We start from the raw sequence: 21,932 nt of genomic DNA, 5'->3' as shown, positions 1-21,932 counted from the left end.
CTTATTCATTTTGATTTCTTTAAAAGTGACAATTAATTAGGAGCAAGACCCGACATAGCATGTGCACCTCCACCTTCAGCACCGGGTCAAAAATTGAGGGCGCCACACGACAGATTTGATGTCACATTTGATCCAAAGGCCTGTATTCCATCCATAGTTTTCTAATGTGGCTCCTATAGTCTATAATTCCCACTTTTATAATTAGTATATATAATAATTTGGCGTTATGTAAAGCCAAGAATACAACGGCCACATTCGTATTTTAAAGCTTTGTTTGACAAATGGACATGGTTGGAATAGTGAAATGGATTTCGACGAGCACGGAGTTTGAATGTCCAACGACTCATTAGTGATTTGTTTAAAAGTAAAGGACCTACTCACTAGACTAAAGACCATTAAGAGACTTGCAAAATAAACTTCAACAAAAAATTTCAAGTTAACGAGATGATAGAACGCATACCCTTTATGTGATTTGAGGAGGCAATTTTTAGGGTTTTCTTGATGGTGGTATTTGTGCATGAGGTCTATACAAGGCGTGATGATGAGTTTGCAATTGGGTATTTAGGTCGATATCGAAGTAACCCTAGTTTAGAACATTGGGAAGCTGCAAAAAATGTTACAAGATACTTGTAATGAACCAAGGATTACAACCTCAACTTGTAGACATACTAATTAGTAGGAGGTAGTGATTGATTATTTGGATTCCAATTTCGCTAGGTGGAAGGCATAAGAAATCCTACTTCATGATATATTTTCTTTCTTGTTAAAGGTGTTATATCTTGGAGAAATATCAAGAAAAGCAATTGTTGCTTCATGTATCTTGGCAGCAAAATTTGTCACACGCTAGGAAGCTACAACACATGCATTACGGCGTAATTGGTAACAATTCGGTTAAAAAAAATTTCTCTTGAAAAAATAAACGCGGAAGTCAAAGTAAGCATATTAACGTATTTCATTAAAGATAAAATTTAGTATAACTGTGCAACACGTTAAATTCAAACATTTGTTTTTATTGATTAATAGAGTATAAATAAAATTATCATTTTTAATGAGAATTAAATGTGATAAAGACGTGTTTGAATTTGATTGAAAAAACTAAAACTACACCGAAAAAGCCTCACCCAATTTCGTCCTTTTGTTAATACCCCAAGTCCAAGGATGGAAGATTCAGCCAAAAAAAAAAGTCCAAGGATTGAAGTACTACCTAAAGTATGAACTTTGCAACCTAATCAATGCTGTCAAAAAATAATTCTTGTACACTTAATATAATACGCCTCCTCTCACGTTACTTGAATCCCATGTGCGGGACTCATAAGTCAAACTCATCCTTATGTGAGAACATGATACATTACATTTTAATTCGTTGAACAATCTTAATTCTTACCTCCAAACTAACCTTAAGCTAAGCTTTAGGCCCATATATTGTTGGTTGATTGGTTCTCTGCCTCGTCTTGTCAACCATACAGACAAGAAGTACTCAATATTCAGCAATGAATAGCATATCTCTATTTTGCTAGAATAAATTCCATTATAAAATAAGAAAATAGACCCAAATCCAAAAAGAAACGGCGGAGCGAGTACCACCTTAGGTTTGTTGGTTAGAGGTGGAACCCATCTACCCGCTTTAAACAGTTATTTATGTGAGAAAATCTATAAATATAAAAAAATTTGACAAAACATTTTATATTGGCATATATTGTTAATGTTTAGTAAAAAGTGATATCAATAATTGATCTAAATAAAAATTAATAAAAACTTATTAACTTAATTATTGTCTTTTGACTGTTTTTTTAAAAGAAAAAATATCAATTATTATAAAAAATATTGTGAAATTTGTGCGTGTGCTGTGAATATTATTACTGTTGGTAGAGAAGGTTGTGCTCAAATTGATCACATATACTTGGACTTGAAAGGCTCAATCTGGCTTGAGAATTTTCTGGTTAGGAAGGAGGTCATGAATCATGATAATCTCTCTTTGTCTCTCTCTCTCTAACTTTGAACAGGACAAATTTGGTGGTGCACCTAACAAAACCGTAAAGTATTTATGTCCATATTCGGAGAAAAATGTAGAATGGCATTATTGGTTGATCCTCGTCTAAATGTTTCTAATGTCTACTCCAAGATTCTTAAGTGGTCGGTCTATTTTTTAACGAATTCTCGTGGTTTCCACAAGATTTTCCATGATTAGTGGAAGATCTTCTTAGGTCTTGTTTTGAATATTCTGGTCTCAACACTTTCATTCCCAGATTTACTGTCGGTCAAAAAATGACTTATACCATTCTATTCCTAGTGGCCAATATTTTATAGTTGGATAATTTGGTCAATTCCCCACAATGGACTTTTGGGTCATTTTGGCTTAACTTCTTTTCTTTTTTTCTTTTTTTGGAAGATCATTTCGGCTTAACTTGATGACTGGTGCAATCCCATCTAACAACTTAGCCTTTTCTTTCTTTTGTTCACACACACTTTTGGCAATAGAGTGCGTTTTGCCAAGCCCAATAAAGCCTCTCTTTTTCTTTTCTTTTTTAGGCTTTTTGAACTTATTTTGACAGCCTCACACACCCCCAAAAATAAAAAATCCTTTACTATGGTATTTTTTTGGCTGAATTTTATTATAATACATTAAGCAAATAAGAAATCAGCAAATTAGTAGTACAAAAACAATATGTATTTGAGCTCGTGAACACAACTTAATAGTCTGAACTGGAGTGTACAATTTCGACTATGAGACACATTTGGACCAATTCATTTGTGGAAATTTCAAACCATGACTTACTGGTCTTATTTGGGACTTGGGAGTAGATCTTCTAGATGTACTTTTCCCAGTCACTACGCTAAAAATGGTGATGAATGTTGTGGACCATCAAAACTCTGGGGCTACCCTTCCCTCCCCATCTACATCCCACATTTCCCACTAAAACCTTCTAATACGACCAAGTTATCTTATGAGAAGGTATCTCATTCATACTATATATGCATCCTTCCTCTCACAGCTTATAAGTTCCAAACGACAATGGAGTCCACACAATATAAGAAAGATAATGAATATATCTTATGCATGAGATAACTATTAGCTATTAGCCCAAAGGCCATCAGGAAAAGAGGAGCAACAGCTGTGGAATAAGCTTAAGTTGCTCTTTTAAAAAAGATGAGCATGGATGAATTAACAACATGAAATGTGCCTAAATATAGCTGCTGATACCAGCATCTCACTCAACCCAAGTTCTCAAGCAAGCAACTAGATTTCTGACAGTTGTATGTTAAACTGTTAGGACATAGAATATTGACATTCTCTTATTAAACAATACTAGAAGAATTACATCCAACAAATCCCCAAATAAATAATAAATCAAAATTTCTTCTTCTTTTTTTTTTCTTTTTTTGGTTTTGGGGGGGGGGGGGGTAGATAACCTAATAATACACGCACGACTAGTACATTATGTCTAGCCCTGACTCAATCAAATTCCTAAATCATGAACACAGAACATATATACATGGACATGCAATCTTCCATTTTAACACCTAACTATATCAAGCAAACATGGTAACCTTAGTTTGAATATCTATGTAAGCATGTATATACTTCAATTCCAGATATACACCGCCGATCTCTTGAAAACCTCTGCCTGTCTACTAAGACATGACCTGCTGACCTGAGAATGGTCAAACCAAAGAAGTTTAATACTCACATGATCATAGTTGTATGTCCTTTACAATTTCCTCAACCAAATCTCCAATTATCAGATATTCCACCCCTCTTGCCAAAACATTAACCTCATCATCCATCAATAAAGACCATGGGACTGATCCTAGATCCAGGGCAACCATACTATCAAGTGAGTAATGGGATTTGTCAGCTGAAGGGTGTAAATACACACGGATAATCTCCCACACATGATCCAATAACCTCCTTCCACGTAAAGGTGGCACCATAGTGGAATTAATAATCTTTCTTTTGAATGTAGACGTGGTTGAAAGTGGTGCAAGAATCGTTGAAAGTGTTTCATTTAATAAATCAAGTAGCAACTTGTGATCTAACTTTGCATTGTGATCCTTTATCGTACTTTCATCCTCCCTGGCCAATTTTCTATATGATTCTTCCACTTCTTCAAAGACGGAGTTGCTAATAGGCTTAGCAAATGTGTCCCACCTGAATAAAGACCCATCAGATGATCCATCATACAAGCCAGAAGAAACAAGCAGATCTCTTATGTAAGCTTCTGTTGGGTCTTCTAGCTCAACCATCTCACACTCATCAGACTCCATTTCAGTTGTCTCTTCAGGCTCATGAGACTTAAGTTGATTTAGTTGCTTCCGCAGCTCTGTAAAATGAACAAACAGAGAACACCATTAGATATTCACATGGCTGGTTGTATTCCAGAAGAAAACATATCAGACACTTCTAGGTTAGCTGAGTATCCGAACAAAAATTTGCAGAATTGTCTATCAATTTTTGTTGACAATTAAATTTTTACAATGGAAAGGAATGCATGGTTTATCAGATAGTCCAGGGGGTAGAGACTAATGCCCATAATCCATACATTTCTTAATAACACACACACATTACATAAAGACATGATCATTTATTATTCCATACATTAAATAGCTGATATATTCATGTTGAAAGACATCAGATAAGTACACTGATCTTCACAATTCTCATTTCTACTGCTCTTTTTTCATGTTCAGAAACAGAAGTGCAGACAGCCAAATTGGAAGGTCAAATAGAGAGTAAATCAGTGAACCATTAAACTCAGTCACAATTATATACCAAAAATCAACAAATTGCTTGATACAGTTTATTAATTATTACTGCAACACAGTCCACACACATTTTGTTGAGTTAAGAGTTTGGTGTTTCCAATCTTCTTGAGACCTAAACATTCAATGAGGCACATAAAGCACAAGTTTTCTACACTCTGCATTCATACATACACCACATTTAGAACATCAGTGCAGGGTTTTATATGTCAAAGCTAGAAATCAGTTGTTTCCATACCACTCAGATCGGAGCTGATTTCTCTAAAAAGCAGTGGTACAACATTATCTTCTCTTGAAGTTAAATCTGGTGTAGACATTGGGCTGATATGATCAGCAGACCTCCAGAACTCTTCTTGACCACTGCTACATATTGATGCAGGACTAGGGGGAACCTCAGTGGAATTCTCCTAAGAACACATGATAGAAGATATTTCAATTTGAGAACAAGCAGATATGAAAAACAATTGAGCCTATCCTATCCTTTTATTCATTGAAAAATAATAATAATACATAAGAAACATACTATACTCTTACATGCCTCTCGCCATAGTTCATAATAACTGTTGGTCCGCTCATCATGTCTTTCATAAGATCGAGTTCACAGCTATGTGATTCCACCATTGATTCTATCTTCTTGCCAAACAATCTCCGTCTTAGAGCGAAACTGTATCTGAAATTGGAAACTTTCTCTTTAAAATTAAACCTTTCTTTCTTCTGCTTTTTAATATCCACTGACCCATTATCAGTGGCTTCATGCTTTCTCCGGATATGAGCACCAGTTAAAACGTGACGGTCTTCCAGAAGAAGCTTCCCAAATGATGTTCCTGATACAGGAGCTGACAAAGACCTAATGAGATTTCTAGGGGATAACTCACTTTGGAGTACTCCCCCATCATCTGACCCATGTCTGAAAGATCTGGTTTTCACTTCTGGTTCATCTTTCACAATTTCCCAGCGGCTCACTTCATTCCTTGCCTTCAATGAATCTCTAACTTGTTTTAGTTTGACCTTTTCATCATCAAATGCAGATGAAGTAGAGCTGCCATTGACCACTATGGGAACGTCAAGATGTGATTCTCTCTTGAGAACATTTCTTAGTCTCTCTGACAAGAATTTCCTAGTATCTCTGCTAATGAAATCCGGGGAACCTGGTCCATTGAACTGAATTTCACTTTTATATGATCTTGTTGATTCTGATCGGAGCAAATTTCTTCCGAGGTCCCTAGTCACACTTTCTCGGACTTGTTTTGCTATATGCTTAGCAATTCTTTTTGGATCTGATGGCTTTTCACTGAAAGGGGTCTCGATTCCACTTCCACGGCCCACAGAACTCCTCTTAAGATTTTTCCCTTGCAGTTCACATTTCAGCCGTTCCTTAACCTCCTCAAGAAAATCTTCTATACTACCCCTCTCCTCTACAATTCCCGAGGAACTTGTCCAAGACTCTTCTTGGTTACAAATCCTATCAGGACCAGGCTTCAAGATCACTATCTTTGTGGGAGCAGAAGAGTTATCTAGTTTCTGGCTAGAAATCATAAGGGTGGACTCATCAAAGTCTCTACTCATGGTCCTGCTTCTTAAAGGAAAAGATTCCCTTTGCTCAGATGGGAATAGTTCTGTTTTATCTCCACGTTGATGTAAACCGCCTCTCTCATGTGACCTTGCCTTTAATGTATGACTCTTAGGTTCTATGGGCTTCTCATATGCTATTCTCCCAGAAGTTGCGTGACGTGCCATCTTTTCTTTGTTGAGGTCCTCTTGAGCAAGCAACTGTCCAGAGATGTCATCAAGTTCAATAACCCTTGAACATTCCTTAAACCTTGCCGCCTGCCATGCTTCAAATTCTTTCTTAAATTTCTGTAGTTCCTCCTCTTGAGGATGTTCTCGACGCCTTGGTTTTCCTAACCTTTGCTCACAGCTCCATCTATCAGTACTTTTGCCTTTATTATGGTAAGATGAGTCAAGTTCCATCAGTGTGGAAGCATTTGAGTCAGATGATGTGTGACCAACTGAGCCCTTTCCATTCCTTTCCTTCTTTGAGAACTTTGTTCCTGCATTTTCATTCTTTTTATCAATTGGCTGAACTACAGAATTTGTATTTAATGGCAGCATGTCCATTCCCATAAGCCGGGCAACGATGCTTGGGGCATTTTGTCTTGTGCTTGATCGTTTAGATACTTCCTCATTTATCAATTTCTTCATCGAAGCCTCAATTGGATAACAATTCTTTTCAGACCAGTCTTCTTCCACTTGATAAGAGTACTGATAATTAATAGCAGTACATTTAGCTAAACTGGTAGAACATAGCAAAGTCTTAAAAATAAATAAATAATAAAAAATGATTACAGGACTCCTGATTCCATAACACAGATCTATGAGGTTCAACTCTCATAGGAACACATCATTTATAAGATAAGAATTTTCACTAAAAATGAGATTAAAATAGCAGAAGATTTTGAAAAAGCTAACACAAAGTACCCCAAGTCGAAAACAGAACTCTTCTATTGCAATACTAAGTAAAGATTCAAGCATATAACTCTCCCACAAGTAGTGGCTACCAAGTCCCTATGACTCAACAAGAACCATTAATACACACTTGTGAAACCCACATGGTCACTACCCAAGATTGCAGTCTCTACACAAATACAACCACCTTGTCAAATTAAAGCTATAACAAGGCATGAGATGAAAGTTACCGGTATATCCCCTACAGCACAATAACTTTGAGAAGTTTCTAATTGCAACTCCAGACTATTCCGAGGAGCTTCAAGGCCTGCAAAGGAATCAAAATAACCGCATCACTTTTCTATGCTGAGCTGATTAAGGAAATAAGATCAGAATGAAACAGTTTAAATTATTGTCTCAATAATTTTGGGAGGGACAATGTTGGTGTGATGCAAGGACTACATTTCCACAACCTCCAGCTAACACCACAAAAGACTCCAATATTTATTTAATATATAAATCAGGTGAATTTCCTTTTCACGCAAGATATTAAAATCCCGAACTTTCCAATCTTAACTGTTTAGCCATGTTTATTGCATCGCAATACAATTACACCATTAGCAAGAAAATTATGGAGCTATTTTGACTAGATTTTTATCAAATTTGGAATGAAAACATAGTCAAAGTATAATTGCAGAACTCAATAAAAAAAAAAAAAAAAAAATGGTCCAAGGCCCCTTAGATAATGTGTTTCATTCTAAAGCCAAGAGTTCCTTCCTAGCATAAACATTGTTCTGCTGACGCATAGACAAGGCAAAGATACTTACCGCCTAAATTTCTTTTCTGTTTATGAACTTTCTTGGCCATGTTACCCTGATTGAAGTAAAAAAACTGCAAGAAGCCTCCCATGCAGCCAGTGGCTACCAAAAGGCTGTCATCCCCTTACCGCTTAATCACTGCTTCTATATATGTATTATCCCCATTAGAACCAAAAGTAACTGTCTTGTATTCACCTCATACCCTGCAACAGCACAAAATACCCAGATATCTTTAGGATTGCAGGCGGATATTCGGCCATGGAATTTGATATCAAAATTAAGTTCAAACTGCTTAAATTAAGTGTGTACAATATAGTACATGTGAATTTAAAATGACAAGGAATTTATTTCCTCAAATCCAAATCCAGAAAAAACTGAGCATAAGTGCTCATACACCCCAATGAAAATAAAAACTAAACTTTTTACCAGTTTCAAGTTTCAACACTAAAAATGCCTTAGATTCAAAGTTTATATGATTAATCTTTTTGTAAATGATAATACAGCAATGAAAGTTCTTTCCAATCCCAACATAAAGAGAACAATAAAAATCCAAAAAGTAACAAAAAAAATCTATGAGCCGAATTCATACAAATTTTGAATCTTTGAAACTACAAAACATCAAGTCAACTAGGCCTACTACAAAAGATTGACTTGGTTGAGACACTTTCATTTTGTTCACCTCATACCCTGCAACAGCACAAAATACCCAGATATCTTTAGGATTGCAGGCGGATATTCGGCCATGGAATTTGATATCAAAATTAAGTTCAAACTGCTTAAATTAAGTGTGTATAATATAGTACATATGCGTGTGTGGATGGATTGGAGCCTAAATTACATGTGAATTTAAAATGACAAGGAATTTATTTCCTCAAATCCGAATCCAGAAAAAACTGAGCATAAGTGCTCATACACCCCAATGAAAATAAAACTAAACAATTTACCAGTTTCAAGTTTCAACACTAAAAATGCCTTAGATTCAAAGTTTATATGATTCATCTTTTTGTAAATGATAATACAGCAATGAAAGTTCTTTCCAATCCCAACATAAAGAGAACAATAAAAATCCAAAAAGTAACAAAAAAAAATCTATGAGCCGAATTCATACAAATTTTGAATCTTTGAAACTACAAAACATCAAGTCAACTAGGCCTACTACAAAAGATTGACTTGGTTGAGACTTGAGACACTTTCATTTTGTTCCAAAACCAAAACAATTCAAAGCATAGATTTTTACACATTATTTTCTTACCCCATTTGCTAAACTTTCTCAGCGTCACTGAAAAAGCGATAATTCGAAAACGTACCGTTGAGAGAACAAAGAGGTGGTGAGGGTCCAAAGTAACAACGCATCAGCAACGGAATTGTCGGGTTTCAGAGTGAAACAACCTCGGCGTCTTAGAGACCCAGAAATGGATTTGTGTGTAAAACTACAAAAAGTTCATAGAAATCAGAGAAGCCATGATTGACAGTTTGACACACACAGAGAGAGTCTTTGTTCAGTGAATGAAAAGTGGAAATTCAAAGCTTGGATTTGTACACTCTTTGGAGCCCCCCCAAAGACAATGAAGAAAAAATGTAATAGTAATTATAGTAAAATAATAATGTTACAGGAAAAGCAAACGCTTTTTGGTTAGTAGAAGCAAGAGTCCGTTGCTGCAAACTTTTCTACATCTTCCTTTTTTGTGCTTTTGGTTTCTTTATTCTCCTTCTTATTCTTTCTAAAATATTTTTATTTTTATAATATAAATAGAATTGCAGTATAACTTAGAAGCAGTGCCATCAGCACCATTATTTTTTCCCATGATGCCAAAATATTAATGAATTTGTACCTATGACATTCTTTCTATTATGATTAATATTTATGATCAAGACACTTATAAGCTTTTACATGCAGTGTTCGTTCTATAATGATTATTTATTGTCATTATATTAAACCGTAATAGAGACTTAGGTCCGGTGCTTTCTGTACATTAGATACAATAGGATACTATGTGGCAATTTCTGAATACATGATAGCATCCACTGGACCAGGTTAAACCTTAGCCACCACTAGTAAGTTTCTTTTTAATATAAACAAATTCTCAAACATTTGTTTTTGCTATGATAAGAAATAAACAAGATAGTATTTTTTGAAACATGAACGGGTTAATAATAAGAAAGTTAAGAGTGTCCTAAATATTCTTCTTACTTATTTTTTTCCCAATTCAAGCAGATTTCAACTTGTGTTATCTGTTTTATGTTTATTATCTTTTAATATCAAGACACTAATTAATTTATTTTTACTATAAGTGGATTTTTTTTTTTTAAAAAAAATCTAGGTACCATATTAAATGATGATGTTTATTAATAGAGCTAATTGAATTTGAAACAACTTTCAGATTTTTTTTTTAAATTTTTACTTTAAGAAGAAAGAATAATATAATATTCTCAAAATGTGAAAGGCTTCATAATCAGATAGTTTGTGTCGTAAACATTGAAGATTAGGAATCATTTAGGTGTGGAAAAAACAAAAAAGCCCTAAAGTCTATAAGTTAGTTAGACCATAGAAAACTATAAAAGTAAGATTTTGACTGACCAGGGTAAAAATGATTCCGAGGATTAGAAAAACATGTAGGTCTGGTCAAAGAAATTCCAAACAGATTTTTAATTGTAAGTAGTGGTTAGGCACTTAAAAAGGGAATCGAGTATATTATGTCTGAATTTATTGGACAAATTATTACAAAATTTTGAAGCCAGAAATGCTCGATTGCTTTTACAATTTCACGTGTATGTACAGTGAATCCTGCAAAATTATGCATTGCAATTTACATTTAGGGTTCCTTTTAAAGCTATTTAAATCAATCATTATTTGATCTAGATTCAAATAATCATGTAATGTATCATCAAAAAAGGAAAAAAAAAAAACTATAATGATTATTTCAACTTTCATATTGAAGAAAGCTTGAGAATCAAACAAAATGAGATCATTTAAAATTATTAATAGATAAAGAAAAATATTAAAGTTGTTACTAATTGTATTACTAATTAATGTGACAATAAATATTATTAATGCCACATAAACAACATAATATAAATAAAATTTTGAATTATTTTTTATTCTATTTTAAAAAATTATTTGTAGTGATTGAAGTATCACCCAAAAAATATATAAGAAAACAAATATAAGAGTTTTTCAACTTTAATTATTAGTAAATACTTTTTTCCTTTGATTTTTTTTTATACAAGAAATAAATTTTACTTTGGACTAATCTAAATGTATATGTATGTGAATCTCCTTTCTGAAAACTTGAACATCAGTCATTGTCCCTCATACCCTACAAGCACTTATATTTGTAAAATGACTACTATACCAAAAGTGCGTGATGATTTACTAGTCATATTTAAAAGATGTAAATTTGTACATTTAAAATGTTATGTTTTGAAAAAAACATTAACTACTCTTCTTGATTAGAATTCAAATAAAACCAGCAAAAAGAATATTAACTTTTGATAGCTATTCAAAGCCTCTAGAATGAATGAGATATAACATTATGGTGACAATTAAAAGAAAAAAAAAAGTGTCGCATCTCATTATTTAAGAACGGATTTGATTTGTTGTAACACGTACCCAACAGCTCAGCGACAATTGATATTGCCCACGACAGCTCCATTTGGCGCCACCAATTTCTTTTCTTTTTTTATTCTTATTTTTCTCTCTCTCTTTTTTTTTTTTTTTGTTTGTTCCTTCCGCACCAATACGCCTTTCTCGTGCGGAGTACGCTCCCAACTGCATATTCAAGCACTTATTTATGATTTTTTTTTTTTAATAATTAAGTCAAGTTCAAACTAAAATTTAGTTTTGATTATTAAATGATTCAAATTTAAATATATTAATATATTTGTGAAAAACTTGAAAACATGATATTTGATTAATGTTATAGTGGGGCCCGAAATCTGAGGTCCCAGCCCACTTTGTATTAAGGGTTCAAAGCCCAGGCCGAGAAGCCCTACTGCCAATGACGCGCAATGAAAACTCCTTGAAGGCCCAAGGATGTGGCTGAGGACGACTTCACGTCCAACATCTCACAAAAACGCCTGAAGAAAAGGACAGATTCAGTACAAGAGCAGCACAAGGGAGAAAACTACCAACACCTTCATGTGGAGCCCAGCGCCTGACAAACCCATACTCATACCATGCTATCCAGCTTTTCCCAACCACTCTGACGTATGGATTGATAAGACGAGTAACCACCCCGAACAAGGAGAAACGGACACGTATGTGAAGAACGGGAAGGAAATACTAGTATAAAAGGGGGAGGGGGGGAACCCATAAGAGGGGAGAGGATGGCGAGGATGAGACGCTCCTCGGACTTGAGATAAACCTTTCAAACCCCATCCGTGTAAGGCTTAGCCCTACAGGCCAAATCCACCTTCGTATGGGCTTCCATGAAAATCCTGACTAAACCGTTGCCCAACGACCAAGATCCAGCCTTTCTATCCCACTCTCTACAAATCATATTGTTTGGACCCTTTACATACGAGCCCAGTGTCGTCCCTGGGCCGTTAAAAATCGTGTCCCTACAATTGGCGCCGTCTGTGGGGAGGCTTGCGCGTTGGCGCAGGTGGCGGTGGAGTCAACTCTCTAGCAAGCAGAGGTTCGTGGGGTTTCCTCCATCTCCGGCGACATACAGTTGTTGCTCCGACATAAACTTCTGTTAAGGGCTACGCCTTGTAGTGCCAAGGGCGCGGGCATCTCTAGGGGCTTCTGGCCTCAAGCCAACTTTCCCCGCCCTGGTATAGGGGCTTACGTTCGAAAAATAAATAAATACAGAAGAAAAATTACAAGTTTTGGACAGAACCAAGGCCTTGCATGGTCCTCGGACTCAAGCCTATGGGGAAACCAAGTACAGAAGAAAAACTTACAAGTTTTGGACAGAACCAAGGCCTTGCATGGTCCTCGGACTCAAGCCTATGGGGAAACCAAGTACAGAAGAAAAACTTACAAGTTTTGGACAGAACCAAGGTCTTGCATGGTCCTCGGACTCAAGTCTATGGGGAAACCAAGTACTTAAAATAAAAATTACAAGTTTTGGACAGAACCAAGGCCTTGCATGGTCCTCGGACTCAAGCCTATGGGGAAACCAAGTACAGAAGAAAAACTTACAAGTTTTGGACAGAACCAAGGCCTTGCATGGTCCTCGGACTCAAGCATATGGGGAAACCAAGTACAGAAGAAAAACTTATAAGTTTTGGACAGAACCAAGGCCTTGCATGGTCCTCGGACTCAAGCCTATGGGGAAACCAAGTACTTAAAAGAAAAATTACAAGTTTTGGACAGAACCAAGGCCTTGCATGATCCTCGGACTCAAGCCTATAGGGAAACCAAGTACAGAAGAAAAACTTACAAGTTTTGGACAGAATCAAGGCCTTGCATGGTCCTCGGACTCAAGCCTATGGGGAAACCAAGTACTTAAAAGAAAAATTACAAGTTTTGAACAGAACCAAGGCCTTGCATGGTCCTCGGACTCAAGCCTATGGGGAAACCAAGTACAAAAGAAAAATTACAAGTTTTGGACAGAACCAAGGCTTTGCATGGTCCTCGGACTCAAGCCTATGGGGAAACCAAGTACTTAAAAGAAAAATTACAAGTTTTTGACAGAACCAAGGCCTTGCATGGTCCTCGGACTCAAGCCTATGGGGAAACCAAGTACAGAAGAAAAACTTACAAGTTTTGGACAGAACCAAGGCCTTGCATGGTCCTCGGACTCAAGCCTATGGGGAAACCAAGTACAGAAGAAAAACTTACAAGTTTTGGACAGAACCAAGGCCTTGCATGGTCCTCGGACTCAAGCCTATTGGGAAACCAAGTACAGAAGAAAAACTTACAAGTTTTGGACATAACCAAGGCCTTGCATGGTCCTCGGACTCAAGCCTATGGGGAAACCAAGTACTAAAAGAAAAACTTACAAGTTTTGGACAGAACCAAGGCCTTGCATGGTCCTCGGACTCAAGCCTATGGGGAAACCAAGTACTTAAAAGAAAAACTTACAAGTTTTGGACAGAACCAAGGCCTTGCATGGTCCTCGGACTCAAGCCTATGGGGAAACCAAGTACTTAAAAGAAAAACTTACAAGTTTTGGACAGAACCAAGGCCTTGCATGGTCCTCGGACTCAAGCCTATGGGGAAACCAAGTACTTAAAAGAAAAACTTACAAGTTTTGGACAGAACCAAGGCCTTGCATGGTCCTCGGACTCAAGCCTATGGGGAAACCAAGTACTTAAAAGAAAAACTTACAAGTTTTGGACAGAACCAAGGCCTTGCATGGTCCTCGAACTCAAGCCTATAGGGAAACCAAATACAGAAGAAAAATTACAAGTTTTGGACAGAACCAAGGCCTTGCATGGTCCTCGGACTCAAGCCTATGGGGAAACCAAGTACAGAAGAAAAACTTACAAGTTTTGGACAGAACCAAAGCCTTGCATGGTCCTCGGACTCAAGCCTATGGGGAAACCAAGTACTTAAAAGAAAAATTACAAGTTTTGGACAGAACCAAGGCCTTGCATGGTCCTCGAACTCAAGCCTATGGGGAAACCAAGTACTTAAAAGAAAAATTACAAGTTTTGGACAGAACCAAGGCCTTGCATGGTCCTCGGACTCAAGCCTATGGGAAAACCAGTTACTTAAAAGAAAAACTACATTACATGGACCTTAGAATCTATCCGAGGAGAACTTCCCATTAACAGTTGGGTCAATCCCTAAACTACATGGATTCCCCAGTCCACTCTCGGATCCTCAGTACCAAAGGGATTGATGCAATATAGAGTAATATGTTACCAAAAACACAATCGAAGTCCCTCACTGCTCGGCTATCGTCTCGGATGAATTATTCAGAGTTTATCGTTCTCGGACGATCGCTGCGCCTGTGTTATGGGGCATTAAGCCGTTATCTCAGTTAGTTTTCTGAGTTTAACTTACTGGGAATTATCGTTATTATGCTTCACAATACTTGATAATGCCAATAAATTCAGATTGGTAAGGTTCTGTTTCAAAATTTCCTGCTCTACTCATCACTAAAGGAGAATACATACATAACACACCCGTTCACAAAGTAATTGCTGCCGAAAGGAAAAGTATTTAGAAAGAAATAAACTCATCTTTTATTAAGACAAAGAAATAGTACAGTGTACAATGAAAAGCTGGAATAAGCTTATACTAAAACTAACTACGTAAATGAAAAGAAAAGATACAAGAGAATGAAGATAAAGCCGAAGAAGAAGTACAGAGGAGAAGTTGGCTGCTGTTCCAAAATGTTGATTAAGGAAACCATTCCTCAACACTTTTACATACCCATAACTCAGGTAGCCAAAGAACCCAACGTGGGGCCTGCACCGTTGAAGAAAAGGTGCAGAGAGCGCCTGGCTCCGGGCTAGCGCCGCTGAAGAAAAGGTGCTAGGAACCCAACTTGAGGCCCGCACCGTCGAAGAAAAGATGCAGGCAGCCGGAAGTTGATGGGCCTCCACGGAACCACGCCTGCGATATAGCAGACGGCGCTGATGGCGGAAATTCTTTCTTCTGACATACCAAAAATCTGGCATGACCAGAACCTGCTTCGGATTTTGACTGAAAGAGGGAGAAATGCCATCTTCCCCTTGTCAAAACGGGGGACTGGTTTGAATCTGTGTCATCCTTGTCTGTACCACATCACCTTGAGTATCATGAGGATTCGGTGCCTATGAAGCGTGCGAAGACCTCTCATCCCCATCCACGCCTCAAACATCTTGCTTTGAGGCAGAATGGCACTAGAAATGGAGATCGTGGATATGGCAGAAGGAGTATGATTCTGAAGGGAACAGGAGAGTTCATATGTAAGGGGAGTGACCCCCTACCCTATTTATACACATAGCAAACCGGTGGCATTTAATTCATGCAAATTTCCAAGGAATGCTACGGACAAGGCAGACTTGGCTCAATTTCCAACCTCATCCGCAGCCGTAGGATCTGAAGATCCTCGTGAAGGCGTGCCTCGAGTACCGAAATGTCAAAGGACTTCGCGTGAGTGAAAAATAAAGGAGTGTCCCTTATTTTGACACGCCTCCCATGTAAATGGAAAAACACAAATAATAATAGAGTACAGGATTTGAGCGAGCCATAATGTGGGCCTAACGTCACCAAAACCCTCCTCCCCAACTAAAAAGTCGGGCAGCAGGATTTTGAGGGGCTATTGTGGGGCCCGAAATCTGAGGTCCCAGCCCACTTTGTATTAAGGGCCCAAAGCCCAGGCCGAGGAGCCCTACTGCCAAGGACGTGCAATGAAAGCTCCTTGAAGGCCCAAGGATGTGGCCGAGGACGACTTCACGTCCAACATCTCACAAAAACGCCTGAAGAAAAGGACAGATTCAGTACAAGAGCAGCACAAGGGAGAAAGTTGCCAACACCTTCATGTGGAGCCCAGCGCCTGACAAACCCATACTCATACCATGCTATCCAGCTTTTCCCAACCACTCTGACGTATGGATTGATAAGACGAGTAACCACCCCGAACAAGGAAAAACGGACACGTATGTGAAGAACGGGAAGGAAATACTAGTATAAAAGGGGGAGGGGGGGAACCCATAAGAGGGGAGAGGATGGCGAGGATGAGACGCTCCTCGGACTAAGTCCGAGGAGATAAACCTTTCAAACCCCATCCGTGTAAGGCTTAGCCCTACAGGCCAAATCCACCTTCGTATGGGCTTCCATGAAAATCCTGACTAAACCGTTGCCCAACGACCAAGGTCCAGCCTTTCTATCTCACTCTCTACAAATCATATTGTTTGGGCCCTTTACATACGAGCCCAATGTCGTCCCTAGGCCGTTAAAAATCGTGTCCCTACAGTTATATTTTTATATGTATATTTGTTAAAAATTATACTTATAATTTGGGTTTAAAAATGCACTTTTATGCTTTAAAATATCTAACCAAATAGACCATAATTTCAAGTCTAAATTTAAGCTTGACATAAAAAACAAAAAAGTTATAGCCAAACTCACCTTTAAGTTAATTAAATAACTCGTGAGTAAATTTGAATTTGTTCAATAAAAATATAAACTAAACTTAAACATGCAATTTTATTTGATGATAAACTTGAACTTGCCTCTTATTCAAAATAAAATTAAATAAATAAGCTCAATTTTTAAAATATTTGGCTAGTTGACTATTAAACGATGATGTACTTTGAGCTTGAAATACACGCTTGGAGGGAGCGCTTGGTGGCTTTGAATTACATTTAAAAATTGTGTCCAGAATGATAGAGCCGCTTATTTGATTTTTTCTTTGCGCCTTGCTGTCTGAATGGGCCGTATAGTATTATGGTTTGAAACCAAAATACTTTAAAAAATGTCATTATTGGATTATAGTTTTTGTTCCTATTGAAGAAAGGAGAATGTTAATAGTTTTTTTTTTTTTTTTTCTCCTTTGAGATAGTAGATGTTTGATAATATATTTCGTTCTTATATTTCATTATTTCATTATGATTTTGCATAATAACTACTAAGCTTAAATCAAAATAAGTGTTTTTTTTTAACAAACGGAATTGTAAATGTCTTTATTTCTTCAAAACATGTACAAGAAGCACAACTTTGTAGAAATAAATGAAATAACAAGGATAAATTTATTATTTATTATATAAATTGTGTATACAGCACCTGGTAATTTTAAATTATGTAATACTAGATACATAATTAAAATTTTTAATATATTATAACTAAGTGGATCTATTTCAATTAGATAGAATCTTTTCCCAAATTTATATAGTCAAGTTATTTTATTTTGTTAGTTGGGAAGTATGTAAATTAAGCTAATTTGTATTTTACATATTGAGCTAGATATACAATTATTTTATTATCAGTTTAGACAAAAACATGCACAAGAAGCACAAATTAGTATAATCAAGTTCTTTTAATGTGTTCGTTAAAAAGTATGTAGAGCAAATTTGTATTTTACATATTGTACTATAGATACATTTAACCTAGTGGGGTTGGGCCAGTTGGCCGAGTAGTTGGGCACTCGATCTCAATAGTTGGGCACTCGATCTCAAAGTGGCTGTCTTGGGTTTAGGAGCTTCCTAGTTCAAGTCCGGGTACCAACACTTTGAAAAAACTCTATGGGCTAGTGATTTACCCCGCTATGGACCTACCCGTCACAAACAGTGATTAATCTCTGGTTGAAAGTTTTGAAGAAACACCGTGAGAAATCAAAAAAAAAAATAGATATACAATTATTTTACTATCAATTTAATTACTTAATTCACAACCACCATTGCCTAAGATACAAGTATATATATTAGGCCAATCAAAAGAAAAAAGTATATATATTAGGGAGTTGATGTAAGAGGAGAGTTGGCTACTCATGAGTTTAAAATTTTTGAGGTCCTCTGCGCAGAAAGGCAAAGGAGACAAGCATCAAAGCATGGAATAGAGAAGCAACATGTAGAGCTCCCTTTGAAACACTAAAATAGACTTCAAAATTAAATAAACAGGGAATTCTCAAAAAAGTTTTGATATTTTAAAGCGTGGTTCCCCAAAAAAAGAAAAAGAGAAAGAAACCCATATATATCTCTTTTTATCTTACGACAACTCATGAAGATGATGTTTATTGTAGGGCTTAGGTTGTAAAGTGACCCTTTAACTAATGATGTCAAGAGCGTTCGTCATGTGCTTCAAAACTCAAAAGCCTCTGTGCAAGTGAGATACATACGTGACTGCATGATAGCTCTGTTTGGTTAATTAGGTCCTCCAATGGGGGCCTAGCACCTAGGCCTAGGCCTAACCAGAAGCTTTTAGATTAGATACCACGTGGCACAATCCCAACTGGACAAGTCTTTGTTGCTAAAAGTTGCACTCTATTATTATTATCTTGTTGAGGCGGCCCTCACTGACTTTAGGGAACCTTGTGGGGGTCACCTTTCAGCATAATTAGGGGGCGGCTGTGCTGCACGTGGACTTGGGTTTTTTTTATTCTAATTCTAATGGCTATTAATAACTTGTGTGGCCCATCAAATGAAATGATGGTTGAAAACTTCAACTTGGACCCATTATAGCCTGGCCATTGATCAGTGAGCTTGGATTGAAGTGGGCCATGTATTGTAACAAGAAACTTCAAAGGGCTATTATTTGGGATTTGGGTTTGATAAAAAATTTCAAATTTGTATAGGCCAGGATCAAGACTACATCAGTGTAAAACTAATAGTTGGGCCTATAGCCCAGCCCAAGAAAGAAAACAGGGGTAGATGATGTGGTAGACACTAGCAACTTCAAAGGGCTGTTAATTGTGAATTGGGTTTGATAAAAATGTTTCACATTTGTAGAGGCCCAGAACCAAGACTACATCAGTGTATAATCAATAGTTGGGCCTATAGCCCAGCCCAAGAAAGAAAACAGCAGGAGATGATGATGTGGGAGACACTAGAGAGTAGGAAACGGCCACAACATCTTTGCAATTATATTAGGCACTATCTGTTGTTTGATTCGGATGCCATCTTGATTTGTTCTTCTCATATTCTTTTGGTTCTACTATAAGAATCCTTTAAGTGTGCAAGTTGCAACAATATTTTTTTACTTCTGTTTCTATCACGCTTCAAATTCAGTCATTGAAAATACACAAATTATGATGAAAAACGTATTGCATTTGATCTATTGTTAGAAAATCTTAACTAATTCTGTTCTAATTTTATTTTTTTTAAAAAATCAACCAATTTTGTAATCCTACGCTTTGTTTGGATAGAAAGAAAGAAGAGGGAAAGGAATAAGTTTCATGTGTTTGGTTGACATTTGGTGCACCTTTGTCACTTTGTGCTAGGACTTCATTCTCTCTTCTATGTGTGTGTTTGTTTCTATAAATAAAATGGAGGGAAAATAATTTTTTACTTCTATGGAGGGAGAGTTTTCTACCATACTTGGATGTTTTTTGTCTGTCCAAATTTGGGTGTATATATATATATATATATTTTTTTTTAGAATATTAAATATTTTAACACACATAAAAAGAAGAAAGAATGTTTTAAAGAATCTGACAGTGATGTATATCTAAAATGATCTAACTATAAATATATATATTCATTGTTTCTACGCAATTAGACTACAAAGCTCTCAGTGATAGAAAATATTAGAAAATTATTTATATAAAGGTATACAGATTTTTAAAAAAAACATTTAATTTTCCTTCATATTCTTTTTGAAAACCAAATTGATGTGTTTTCCTTTTTCTTTCTTTATTTTTTCTTACTATGTCCAAGAGAAAAACATGTTTTTGTTATTTGGTTCCATATCCTTTCTATTCCATTGTCCTTTTTTCCCCTTCTCTCTCCGATTTACAACCAAATATAGTGTAAATGTCAATTACCAATACAGTTCAGCAGTTGAGCCACCCACAAGAAGAATCCTAGGAAGAATTTTTAATTACTATAAACAACTTTCTTGATTGATAATATTGACTAGCAGATCAAAATTCCAGGTAGGACCTGTGCGATTTAAAATGTAAAACATCAATAGGACGTGTCCACTACTAGTAGGTTCTATATAACTTAATGCACACTCTGCAATTTATACTGGTCCAATATTATTGACGCCTATGCAGAAAAAAGGAAAAAGAAGCAAAAGATATGATATTGATCGCACCAGATAAACTTTTTTTACACAAATCATAAAACTTTGATCCATCAAATCCTTACTAAAGAGGTGTATATCATTGGATGATTCTGCAAAATCAATAAATTAAAGAACAGGAAGAAAGATTATTATCTGGTGAGAGAGCTAGAGAAGAAAGAACCGTTTAAAAGCGAAGACCAATGGAATGAGTACAAATTATTGAATTCTAAAAAGCCAAAAGATTGAAATACAATCAAGCAAGCAAGGCCCTTTCGGTTATGCCACGTGCCTTGCTAACAACCAACGACCAGATATAGGTCCCACACCGACATTTATTGTGACACGTGTTGTTGTCCGACTTGTCCTAGGAAGGCCACCTGCTGGTTTGGTTGGTCACTTGGCCCAAATAATATATAACTTTGCTTGCTTTTATGTGTCACTCCCTCACTAGCTCTTTTTTGGCCCATTAATATCTTTGCCTTTTTGGCTTAACGAGTTAATGGATAAGAAGTTTGATGGTCAAACAGTTTAGGACAGTTTTTTTGTTCAAAAGGTGCATATTTAGTATCATGGTAAGAAGTAAAGCTTTAATATAGTTTTTTTTAAAATGTGGATTTATAATACATGAATGGTGTGAATTGTACCATTTTGATGTTAGAAATATTATAGTTTAAGAGGTTAAAACATATTACAGGTTCATATAATTGTAAAACAAATTCATTAATTCTAAGCTTTGTCTATGATTAGCTAGAGTTCTATAACTAGTATATAAACTTTATATTAGATTTATTATAAACTCAACTGAGTAGCTAGAGTTCTCTAGCTAGTATACAAACCTTATATTAGATTCATTATAAACTCAAATAAGAATACACAAGATGTAGCAATAATTAATATTATTTTATTGTGGATTTAAGCTGTCAAACCAAACCATATTAAACTCTTAGCTGTAAAAAATTCCTTAAAACTCCTACTACTAAAAAAGACTGGCAATTTCAGCCAAAATATTTTCAATCCCCATGGAGTACCTTTTTAACCCTTTCAAAAAGCATTACCAGGTAGGCAGAATATCTTTCATAATGGTAAACCGTGATTGGAATAAATCACATTCATATAAAACTATTATTTCTAGGCTTCTAGCTAATTTTTTCTTTTTGCATATAAAAAAAAAAGGGGGTGAAATTGAATATTTTTCCATATTAGCAAGGTTTGGATTATGTCACCTAATCAACCTCCACGTGTACACACCTTGTGAGCCTAACTCACGTATTTGTCCCCATAAAAACCGGTCGATTTGTCTC

General features: G+C 36.3%; 1 protein-coding gene across 3 annotated transcripts; it reads right to left on the bottom strand.

Moving 5' to 3' along the window:
• Positions 1 to 3,395: 3,395 nt before the first annotated feature.
• Positions 3,396 to 9,861, bottom strand: LOC115994854. Of its 3 annotated transcripts, none has more exons than XM_031119152.1 (6): positions 9,332 to 9,861; positions 8,034 to 8,227; positions 7,458 to 7,534; positions 5,296 to 7,054; positions 5,000 to 5,168; positions 3,396 to 4,322 (listed from the first exon to the last, which is right to left on the bottom strand). In XM_031119152.1, the coding sequence occupies exons 4-6, from the start codon at positions 6,961 to 6,963 to the stop codon at positions 3,694 to 3,696; spliced, it is 2,466 nt and encodes an 821-aa protein (XP_030975012.1). In that variant the 5' UTR covers positions 6,964 to 7,054; positions 7,458 to 7,534; positions 8,034 to 8,227; positions 9,332 to 9,861; the 3' UTR covers positions 3,396 to 3,693. The 3 variants fall into 3 exon arrangements, with proteins under 3 accessions (XP_030975012.1, XP_030975010.1, XP_030975011.1); XM_031119150.1 differs by having other exon boundaries at positions 5,296 to 7,023; XM_031119151.1 differs by having other exon boundaries at positions 5,296 to 7,023; positions 9,277 to 9,739.
• Between the last annotated feature and the right edge of the window lie 12,071 nt (positions 9,862 to 21,932).

The sequence above is a fragment of the Quercus lobata genome, chromosome 6 (genome assembly GCF_001633185.2).
Source record: "Quercus lobata isolate SW786 chromosome 6, ValleyOak3.0 Primary Assembly, whole genome shotgun sequence".
Classification (NCBI taxonomy): Eukaryota; Viridiplantae; Streptophyta; class Magnoliopsida; order Fagales; family Fagaceae; genus Quercus; species Quercus lobata.
This window is presented reverse-complemented; position numbering and strand designations above follow the sequence as displayed.

What these genes read in the sequence shown, in the direction of transcription:
- LOC115994854 (XM_031119150.1), bottom strand. Translation starts at nt 8,115, where the DNA reads ATGGGAGGCTTCTTGCAGTTTTTTTACTTCAATCAGGGTAACATGGCC. An exon ending in ACAGAAAAGAAATTTAGGCG is followed by an intron (nt 7,535 to 8,033) that starts GTAAGTATCTTT and finishes ATTCCTTTGCAG; the next exon opens with GCCTTGAAGCTCCTCGGAAT. An exon ending in TGAACTATGGCGAGAGGCAT is followed by an intron (nt 5,169 to 5,295) that starts GTAAGAGTATAG and finishes ATGTGTTCTTAG; the next exon opens with GAGAATTCCACTGAGGTTCC.